The sequence below is a fragment of the Callospermophilus lateralis genome, chromosome 3, assembly GCF_048772815.1.
Source record: "Callospermophilus lateralis isolate mCalLat2 chromosome 3, mCalLat2.hap1, whole genome shotgun sequence".
Taxonomy (NCBI): domain Eukaryota; kingdom Metazoa; phylum Chordata; class Mammalia; order Rodentia; family Sciuridae; genus Callospermophilus; species Callospermophilus lateralis.
The window spans coordinates 115,503,339-115,514,657 of record NC_135307.1 but is presented as its reverse complement, the minus strand read 5'-3'; the positions used below and the strand labels follow the sequence as shown (position 1 = coordinate 115,514,657).

The 11,319-nt window shown below is 35.2% G+C and overlaps 1 protein-coding gene across 3 annotated transcripts in view; it reads right to left on the bottom strand.

Moving 5' to 3' along the window:
• Window positions 1-242: 242 nt before the first annotated feature.
• The window catches only part of Arih1 (ariadne RBR E3 ubiquitin protein ligase 1), a 115,143-nt gene continuing 104,066 nt past the window's right edge, over window positions 243-11,319 (bottom strand). For 2 of the 3 annotated variants that reach the window (XM_076851051.2, XM_076851053.1), the window contains 4 exons: window positions 8,080-8,137; window positions 6,207-6,467; window positions 4,607-4,719; window positions 243-3,605 (listed from right to left, as the gene is read on the bottom strand). In XM_076851051.2, coding sequence (XP_076707166.1) covers window positions 3,521-3,605; window positions 4,607-4,719; window positions 6,207-6,467; window positions 8,080-8,137 — 517 coding nt within the window. In that variant the 3' untranslated portion in view covers window positions 243-3,520. The remainder of the gene's footprint in view (window positions 3,606-4,606; window positions 4,720-6,206; window positions 6,468-8,079; window positions 8,138-11,319) is intronic. The other variant, XM_076851052.2, reaches the window with a different exon arrangement.

Sequence of the window (11,319 nt, the reverse complement as noted above, 5' to 3'; positions counted from 1 at the left end):
CATCTAATGTGTACCACTGTTACAACACAAACAGCAATCTAACTTCAATGTTCAAGACACAGAAACTGGAAAGCTTTCAAAAAATACTCTAGAAGCTTCATTTAACCAAGTCCTAAATGCAAAGAAACAGAACCAAATCCTGATATATTAAGTAGGAACAGTGAATAAGGTACATAATACATACAAGTGGCTGGTAGCCACCTATAGGTCATTTTTTAAACTCTAAAATAAACATAAGTAACTAATGGAATAACAAAATAAAAGTTTATTTTATTAGAATTAGGAATGTTCTTTCCCTCTGGGCAACCTGAACAGTCCAGTTACAATGAAAATCTAAGAACAGTTATTTCCACAGCACAGGGTGCTCTATGCACAAAATTACAGGGTTAGGAGCATTTAATCAATTTACCGATCTGATTGTCTCACCAACCCACCCCATCCCATCCCCCAAGTGCTCTATACCGGGATATATAGCTAAAAGAATTTGTCACATTAAGTCCTTTCCTCTCTTGTACTAAATTTCAATTCCTAATCAAGGCTGAACCACATATTACACTGCAGATGCAACCATTTCAAATTAAGTCAGTCAGTCTTGGATCTGTTGTATATGTGTGTATGTATACACATGTGCATTTAATGTATTTATTTAAACACACATAAAACACATACAATCTGGGTCGCAGAAAAATTACACAAAATTTAGTCTGATGATATTATATGCTACTCCATTTTACCACTATTGTTTGTATCCTGAGCTTTGGATCAAAATTTTATTATAAATCATTTAAGTCCATCTGCCATTCAATGAATTGTTCAAATGAAGCATGCACTTTTCAAAAGACAATATAACTGACCTCAAGAAAACAGGGAGACCCTGGTGCTTACTGTGAATAGAGCCCTCTGATAGACTTAGGTGAAATAGGGAAGCTGTTATACAATATGGCTTGCCTATCCCAGCTAGGGGCACTGAAGTTAACAATGAAAGCAATTAACTCTGGGAAGTCTGTCAAATACAGAGATAGCTGTTAAAAGCTTGGAAGTAGAAAAGACAGTTCACCTTGATCCATACGAATTAGGAAATGCACCCACAACTGCAATAACCTCAGGTAGTATGCCAACACTGGAACTAAAAAGCATCTCTAGAAAGCACTGTTCCTCCATGGGTGGGGGCTGATATTATTAAGTGCATACACTGTTTTTGTATACTTGTTGCAAAGGGAGCATGTGAAGAGAGTGTAGGACACTCAAACCTAGATACTGAAAAGATTTTTCTTTAAACACCACACATACACAAAGCATTTTGAGGGAGTCACATGTGTCTACATAGCAACTCTGTTTGCTTTTCAAAGTTATCAGAAAGGGGGAGAAATCTCTTTAGTTTTGATAAATGTCTTGTAAAATTGGTGCAGTAATTTAAAGTAAAATAAAGTCAAATGGATGATTGGTGAAGGAAGAGAAGAGGGAAGAAGCAGACAGTGAGTTCAGATTTGCACCTGAGGTGGCAAGGAAGGGGAAGAAAAAGAGTATAGATAAAGTTGATCCTAAAGCAACAAGTGGTTTAAGAAGCAGCATAATACACTCAGCAAACATTCACTGATTTTTGATGGGAAAAGAACAGTTGCAAGTACATCTCATGTAACAACCTTTTCTAAAAGGAAAAGTAGGGTTGATTCAGCAAAGCCTAACTTAGGCAAAAGGCCAGAGGAAAGTGAACCTACTTCCCAATGGAGTAATAAGATGTACAATGCAAGAGCAGACAAAGCTGCCTCACAAATGGTAAACACTCCCTAGGCACAAGACATTTAAAGGAAGACAAAGAGGTCCTTAGCCAAAACTGGTCTTAATATTTAGACCTCTTAATCTAGTTGCCTAGTTCACTCTGCACGCTTGTATAAAACTGACATATTTAGGGATGCTGACCTGTTGAAAAATACCACAGCCAGAATGGCCTAAACAGGTATATAGTTAATAAAACCACCACCATCCTTTACTTTTAACATAGCTCTTAGTAGAAATTTCATAAAAATGGACATCACAGCTAAAATGCATTATTAATTCTCTTATCTGCTGACAATAGAAAAGAAGCAAACTCAGTGATTTCTAGTTAAATACACTGGATGGGAAATATCATGTTCTAGGGGTGTTTGCCTTCAAACTGAACCCACAGCAACACACACAAGCAATTTCAATATCCGCCATTTTAAATTCACAATTTGAGACTATGTGAATGGCTATTTATTTATATTTAAAGCAAAAACATTCTATTTGACAACCTAACGGAGAGAAGGGGTAAGACGAGCCATAACTAAAATTTTGAAAGGCTCAAAGCAGCAATTAAAGGAAAACAAAAACAGGAAAAAAAAATTGTGAAATGCTTCCTCTTGATGTGAGGGGGAGCCTAAGAAGCCTATAGCTGTGTGCATGACATGGGGCACACAAGGAAGGCCTGGGGAGAGGCATGAAGCCATGGAGGGGGAATAAGTTGGGAACAGGATCATTCATGAACTGAGGCAATAAAACTTCCTGTTGCAGTCTTTAACAGGCCACAGAAAACTTACTCAGAACTTGACTGCCTTGTTCTTGATCAAGAGCTGGGAATTCTGAGGCCTATGGCCAGCAAAAGACATAACAAAACCAGAAAGGGCAAAGTAACCTCAAGAAAGGGAAATTGAAGAGCTCTAGTTAGGTCTTCCAGAGGTGCTAAACAAACACACCTTTTATCCCAACCCCAACCCTGGAAAGATAAAGCAAACTAAAAGAAAATGCACAGCAAATAGACATAATCTTGAAGATTTTTAAAGAATAAATATTTTTTTGTAATTAAACATTATGCAAACACGTGCCACGCTTGCTTTATCCATGCATATGCGCTATATACAATTTTGAAAAATACTGTGTTGTCCTCTTGTTTTAAAAGTCATATACAAAGTTTTTTTTTGTTGTTGTTGTTTTTTGTTTGTTTAATCCTCTTGCTGCCTACCCCCTTCCCCATCCCAAGAATTTTCTTTACAAGGAGCTAATCATCATTCACTCATGACCTTGGGGTATGAGAGAAAGAGAATCAGTCTGTGTGTGTGGGTATACTTGTATGTGTAGGGGAGGAAGGGGAAGAGGTACTTTACCAAAGTACAACAAAATGGCTGGTTTGGACATGAAAAGCAGTGTCAAGGAGCTATTTGAAATTTTAACTGTACTACACTTAGGAAAAAGAAAAAGAAAAAAGGAGTCAGCTTTGAGAATGAAGCTACGTTACAAGTTAAAGTTGGAGGGCTTTTAGTGTGTCTGTCACACTTTTGTTGGCGGCCTAGAATACTGTTGTACAATGGTTTATCTACCTTTTTTATTACAATATAATTTACTTAAACTTTCCGTTAACAAAACAGAATTCTGGTACTACAGACCAGCAGTGTCAGAATAGGCTTAGTGCCTCCTTGTTTGTGTTTGTGTTTTTGTTTTGTTTTAATTGCATGAGCACTCTAGATGGTAAAGTTTTCAGAGTTCATTTTATGCAGGGCCATTCTCAGTCCTCAATGTACTCCCACAGATCTTTTTCATAGCCTTCATGCACATGCTGTAACAAAACCCTTCGTCGACTCTCACAGTATCTGTAGTCAAAGAGAAAACAAAAACAAAAACAAAAAAACTTGTCGTCAGCCTCCAATAATAAAAAAGAGGCATATACTTATTTTTAAGCACCCCTACACTTTAACCAATCACCTGGCATATTTTCAAGGTCTATATGTATAGACACATCAAACAGCTTTTAATGCTGTTGAGTATTTTTTTTTTTTAAAGTTCCAATTTCCAGACTCTAATTTTACAGTCATAAACTGTTTCAAGTTCTGATGAACTTAATCCCACAGTCCTGCAGTTAAGTAACTGTTTCAGAAAGGAGTAATTTCATGGGTTATTTATTCACAACAATAAAATCTATTAATTATGAAAGTTCTAAACACAATGAGGTAGCTACTGATGGCTAAGAAAAGTAAAAATATTAGTAAGGATTAAATTGTATTATATTCCAAACTCTCAGTTTCCTATTACTGTTAAAAAAAAGATTGAAATTTACAAAAAAAACATTGGGGGGAAAGAGCTTTGTGTTGAGAAATCAAAAATTTTACATCTGTAGCTTAAGAGATGGCATATCTTTGAAGTATTTTCTATTCCCATGACAGAGTATATCTCTCCTTAAGAGAGAAAGAAAAAAAAATCTAAAAATTCTAAAAAGAAAGTTTATATAGCTCACTTGTCAAGAGCCATGATCCAGGATTCCCAGGATAACACCATTCTATTCTCACCCTTTCATCATAATGAACACTTTTCCTTTTTAAGCTCTTTTTTCCTTATGGGGTAGAAACTGAATAGTTAAAAGCTGAACTGAAGTATAATCAGCCATATGATAAATGGTTGAATTTCTCCTCTATGCTTCACCAATATTACTATCTGTAACTTGTTGCCCAACAGACACAAGAAATCTGTGGGAAATATGACAGCAGCTTGGTACTGGTTATATTAATCACAATTTCACCATGTCACATGTCACCATTAAGTACTCTAGACCAACACTAGCAGAGACTTTTGCATAACAGCTATTAAAAAATCTTACCTGTACTTATCTTGTACTTTTTGCTTTATATCCTGCAGAGAATCTTGGGAAATATCTCGTTCGAGGTAGCCCGAAAGCACCTCTGTGGCATTCTCTAGATCTGCTTGGTTATTCTGCAAGAAAAATAATACATAATAAATGTTGGTTTCAAACTAAAGCAAAAAGATAAACCATTTTGGCTGCTTTGCTGACTATAGATCACTCTCAACACTGATACTTTCACCTATAATAATGTATTCTCTCTTTTCCAGAACAATTATTAAAACGTTAAAAAAAAAAAAAAAGCTAAAGATTTATCCTAGTGCCTCTGCAAGAATATTGATAACAATTTGAAAGAACTGAAAGTCTTCTGGAATCCTCTAAATCTGAGAGCTATTCTTTATTAAAAACTCAAAAGGAAACTTGAATAAAAAAACAGAAACCCATTTTTGCTCACATTTTGCTGCAGCTATACCTTATCAGATATAGCTGATATACCTATTTCAAAAAAACAATGTATGGAAAATTAAAATTTTATTATCCTTTAGAACTATAGCCAATTCAATACATGTTTCTTATCTAAATTCCCATCTGCTGGTCAGTATTATTGTCTATACATTTATGGGCATCAATATTTCATGCATCAATTTAATTTTTTAAAAATATTTATTTTTTTAGTTGTAGTTGGACACAATACCTTTATTTCACTTATTTATTTTTATGTGGTACTGAGGATCAAACCCAGGGTCTTGCACGAAAGGCGCGAGCGCTCTATCGCTGAGCCACAACCCAGCCCCTCAAGCATCAGTTTTAAATGAGCATCTTTACTTGAAAAACCTTTACTGCAAAAAGCCCCCTTTTAGTCATTACTCTTCATAAAAGGTAACCACCATATTAAATTCTAATCCCACAGATTAATCTAGTCTGAATAAAAGTTTCACTGAGAATTTATGATGTGACAGGTATACAAGCAAATTACCTGGATCCTTCACATTTAAATCTCATAATAATATATAAGAAAGGTAATATTCCCATTTTAAAAATAGAGAAATAAGAAGTTAAGTAATTTGCTCCAAAGCAACAGAGCCAAAAAGTGATAAAGACATGTTTCAAATCTAGGGCTGATTTCAGAGTCTGTATACTACACATCAATTTGAATGTAGTTTAGTACAAAAAATAAAAATTTATTATATTTTTCAATAAGTACTATGTTTATCAACATTGTCTGAAAGGATGGAAGTCTTTAAAAAACACACACTCTCTCTCTCAAAATATATATATATATTTCGTTGTAGATAAATAAATTTATTTATTTATTTATTTTTATGTGGTGCTGGTGCTCAAACCCAGTGCCTCACATGTGCTAGGCAAGAACTCTACCACTAAGATACAACCCCAGCCCAAAACTCTATATATTTTATATATGAAAGAGACCATATATAAAATGTATAGTTTTATTTATGAAAGGGCTGGAAATATAGCTCAGTTGGTAGAGTGCTTGCCTCACATGTACAAGGCCCTGGGTTCAATCCCCAGCACCAAAAAAAACAAAAACCAAAAAACAAGGAATCAGTCCTACAACACAAGGTGGTCTTTTTCCACATCCAGGAGCCATCCCTACCTCAAAGATAATGGACTGGTTATTCTTTTTGAGGTAGAAAGCGAAGACATAAGTGTACATGAGTGTGGCACGACACTGGCAGAGGACATCAACTGCTTTCTTCAGGAACTGCACCTCAATCCAGGACATGTTGTGCTGTTGCATCTCCTCCATTTTCTGCTTCACTTGAGCATATAGTTTGTGCTCAAAGCGTAGACTCTGCATGTGGTTCATATAGCGATTACAGTAGAACAGGTACCTCTGAAGAGCTGCTCTAGATCGCTGACCCATTAAGAAAAATAAAGTTTACATAATTACTATGCACAAAAGTTGGTATCAAACAATCTAGTACTCCCACATAATGGTTATATAGCCAAAAGAACTAAAATCATGTTGAAGGGATAATTATACTTCCATGTTTTTTCAGCATTGTTCTAAAGAGCCAAGATATGGAACCAATTAAAATATCTATTAATGAATGACTGGACAGAGAATATGTGGTATACACACATACAATGGAATATTACTCAATCTTAAAAAAAAAAAAAAAGAAATCCTGGTTTTTTTGTGTGTGACAAAGAGGATCAACTTGGAAAACATTATGCTAAAGCTTGGCACAGAAAGACAATGCTGTATGATCTTACTTAGTTTAACTCACAGAGAGCATAAAAATAAATGATAAATGGTTAGCAGAGCAGGGGAGGAAAGGGGAATTATTGATCAATGGGTACAATTTCAGACAGGAGGACTAAGTTTTGATATCTACTACACAGGAAGGAAGACTATAGTCTCTCTGCTAGTTAGTATTCAATGAATGTTTAAAATAAAATAATTACTCTCTCAGCACTCAGAAGTCACATCTGGGTAGGTAGCTGCCAAATTGGACAGTGGTAATAAAGAACATTTTCATTATTACAAAAAAAGTTCTATTGGATGGTATTGTTCTATAGCATGAAATAAGATGTAAAACTATCAAGAAGCAGATTTTTTTCTTTGCAGTGCTGGGGATGAAAACCAAGGATATGGGTTTGATTCCCAGTATGCGGATTGGGCAGAGGTAGTAGTACAGCAACATTAAATTTTAAAAACACTGCCATGCAACAGCCCATCAAAAGTCATTTCAACAAACAACATATTTGGCAAATAAATCTTGAGTCTCACTGATTTTGTAGTTTTCTTAGTTTGTTTAGTTTGCAGAGTAGCTAAGAGCATAAGAGTTTACAATTGGGATAATGCTTTTTAAGTAATTTTCTACTGAATATATTTAAGGTAATATTTAAATAAAATTCTACTGAATATATTTAAATCAATATTGAAATTTAAAAATATTCTTGCCCTTTAAAGGACCTAAATATTGTGAAACTCTAAGAACAACAAGATAATAAAAACAAAAAAATAAGTGACATAATTGCCTACAAATAGCAGAAGGGCCATTTAACAATTGTTCTCTACTCTCCTTTCGGTTTGACACTAGTAATGCCTGAAATTACGCAACTTGACTAATTAAAAGAAAGCCAAGAAATAATGTCCTTGATAGCATTTTTGGACAGGATTTCCTTTCTAAATATAAACAGATATCCTACATTTACTGGAGTGTCTATCCACAATTTGGCGGAGGGAGATTAGGACTTGAACCCAGGGGTTCCCTTTTCACTAAGCTACATCCCCAACCCTTTTAATTTTTTTAAAATTTTGAGATAGAATCTTGCTAAGTTGCTTAGAGCCTCACTATGTTGCTGGAATTAAAGCCTCACTATGTTGCTGGAATTAAAGGCACGCACCACAACTGGCTTCCACAAATCCCTCATTATTGAAAACTTCTGCTGCATTATTCCCAAATGAATATACAATGTGCATTCCTATTCAAATATTATCCTATTATAAATGTACTTACCTCCTGTGCATCTCTTGCTGCCTTTGCATCATCCTCATTATAGCGGTTACAGTTGTACCTTAAAGTAAATTAAGAGGATTCTATAAAGCCATAAGTCAATGAAAAGGAAATCAATCACAGAATTCTCTTTACTTCTTTTTTACAAAATTTAGCCTTTATTTGTTTTTGTGTGGTGCTGAGGATCAAACCCAGTGCCTCACCCATGCTAGGCAAGGGCTCTACCACTGAGCTACAATCTCAGCCCTGAACCACAGAATTTTAACCCAGATTTAGAGATTATCTAGAACCAATATTCTCACTTACAACGGATGAACTAAGAAGTTATAATACCCAGGGTTCTATATTATCATAATAAAATTATTGGGCTACTCCAAGGTATTGGAAGGGTTGTTTAATGTCATACACTCCTACTGCTTGAATTTTCTCTATAATATTCAATCCATTCTCTACTCAGTAATAGGGAACTCTCTTCATCTTCTGAGGCAGTGCGTTCCAAATCAGCTTATTTATTCATTTATTTTATTTACTTTTTGGTTGTAACTGGACACAATATCTTTATTTTATTTATTGTTTTATTTTTATGTGGTGCTGAGGATCGAACCCAGGGCCTCCCACATGCTAGGCTAGCGTCTACTGCTGAGCCACAATCCCAGCCCCTCAGCTTATTTATAATTATTAGAAAACACTGTTATCTAGAAGTTCCATTTACTATAAGTAGTTTCTAACTCCATTCTTATCTCTTAGGCCACCTGTTATTCAAGCCTAATACTTCTGATTTTCTAGAGTTATTCACCTTATCTGCCAATAATTGGCACCCTACTCTGTAACAGACGCTGTGCTATGTGCTTTACATGCTATTATATAGTTAATTAAGTGCCACTTAAAACTGAAAGATACATTAAGTGTAAGAAAGAAGGGAACATTCCCATAGAAGTCAGCTCAGAGTGGAGATAAGAAAGAGTGGCACGTCCTTTGTCCTGGTTACTACATCTCTTATTGGGGACCCTACATTCAGGGAGCGGCAGTTATTTATGAGTACTTACTAAATATCATACATTTGGCTAAGGAGTGTAAATGCACTATCACATTTAATCCCCTCAAAACACCTTATAAAATATGTATTTCTGTCTTTATTGAATAGATAAAGGATTATATTGGGTGCGGGTGGGGAGGGAATACTGGGGATTGAATCTATAGGCACTTTACCACTGAGCTACATCCCCAGCCCTTTTTATTTTTCACTTTGAGGCAAGGTCTCACTAAATTGCTTGGAGACTCCCTTAATTGCTGAAACTGACCTCAAACTTGTGATCTTCCTGTCTCAGCCTCCCAAGTTAATGGGATCACAGGTCTGTGTCATCATATCTGGCTTAAGAATTACATTTAGAGAATAAGCAATACACACAAAGAAGAATTTCAGAGCTGGTAATTAAAACTTATACTTGCCTGTCAATGAATACTCATGGTCTTATCCAATGAGTATATTACCCACAAGCTAATGTCCTGTCTTTAGAATCTTTTTTACTCCGAAGGGAATTTTTTGTTTGTTTGTTAAAAAAAAACCCAACCCTCCCTCCTAAAGGAAGAGTTTTGAATTTAAATCACGTTAAATTGGAGCTGTTGTTCTAGCTTATCTAGCTTTGCAGGGGAGGTGTGGAGAGGGATGTGCATGGGATTGAACCCAGGGCCTTGCACATGCTACAACCACCGAGTTATGCTCCCAGCTCCTTCAGGATATAATATTCAGTGTATTTTCAATCTCTCTCTTAAGTTAGTCCAAAATGTATATGATTCATCTATTCAAGAAAATTACTAAAAAATTGACCAGAAAAGCACTATGCACTTAATATATTTGGGAGGAAGGGGAGACAAGAAAGATAATGCCTTTCAGCAAGCTTTTAAAGCATTCCCCACCTATGTAAGATACAAATCCATCTTGTGTACTTAAAGCAGCCAATTTATCTCAAATATTCCTGCCTATATTCACTGATTTGGCCAAAAACTTCTCAATCCACAATTAAATACCTTGCTGAAGCCTAGAAAACATCCTATATACTCCATCCTCCTATTTAAATCATTTTATACTGGAATTTAACATGAGACAAAAAATAAGTTATGTAGTTCAGGTGTAATTTTTGGGATCAAATCACAAATATTAGAAATCTGGGATAACACTTTATCTGCTCCCAGTCTTTGATATATCTGTATTTTCCACAATTACTCAGAAATAATCAACTGAGCTCAACTTCAAGTTTCTGAAGTAACCCAGACAACAATTCACTGAAGTCAGGAGATTTAATATTGATCATAATCCTTGCCAGAGAATGAACACTCTATTCAACCTAACCTAAAGATAACTTCCCTTATCTATACTGATCAATATTTTGTCTATATACTGTATATTTTAAAAAGTAACTTAAAAAATATTTATTAGCCTCATCCCATTCTGGGCTTCACCCTGCCACCATGGTACAGATTTTAAGGCTAAGAAAGCAAATAACTAGCATTCATCTATATTTCTAACTCAAATAACTTTGGAATGATATATTGACAATTGTGAGGCACTTAAAGATGTAAACAGGAAATAAAATATCATGATTCACTTGAAATGTCAGCATGCATAAAGGTAAGGCAGTATTTTCTGACACCTGTCCGGGTCATTATTCATTCTTCTATATCTAACATCTGTACCCTTTTCAGGTTTCAGTACAACATATTTAAAATCTGAGTGTGATTAGAGATGATATTACACAAACATATACATCTTTAAAACTCTTCTTTACCCTCTCCCCTAATCACGAGGCTTTTTTTTTTTTTTTTTAAACAAGAGCACAAGATAAATTTACTTTGTAAGAACAATCTAATCCTCCAGTATGCCTTCTCAAAATTTAGATAACCTGCCTGGCTATACCTGGAATTCTTGGCTCTAGCAAATGCACAATTTCTTTACTCTCCCAAAATGATACAAAGTCTTTAGAATACTGCAGCTCACTCGCTCGCTCTTTTAAACAACCCAATTTTTAAAAAAATTTTATTTATTTTTATGTGGTGCTGTGAGGATCAAGCCCAGTGCCTTATTCACTCAAGGTGAGTATTCTACCACTCAGTCACAACCCCAGCCCCAGAATACTTCATCTCTAACCATACACTTTTCACATAGTATGTTGTTGACTTAAATTACAATGACAAAATTTCTTTACTGGAATTTAATCAGTCAGAAAAACTGGCAGAAGTTGTCTT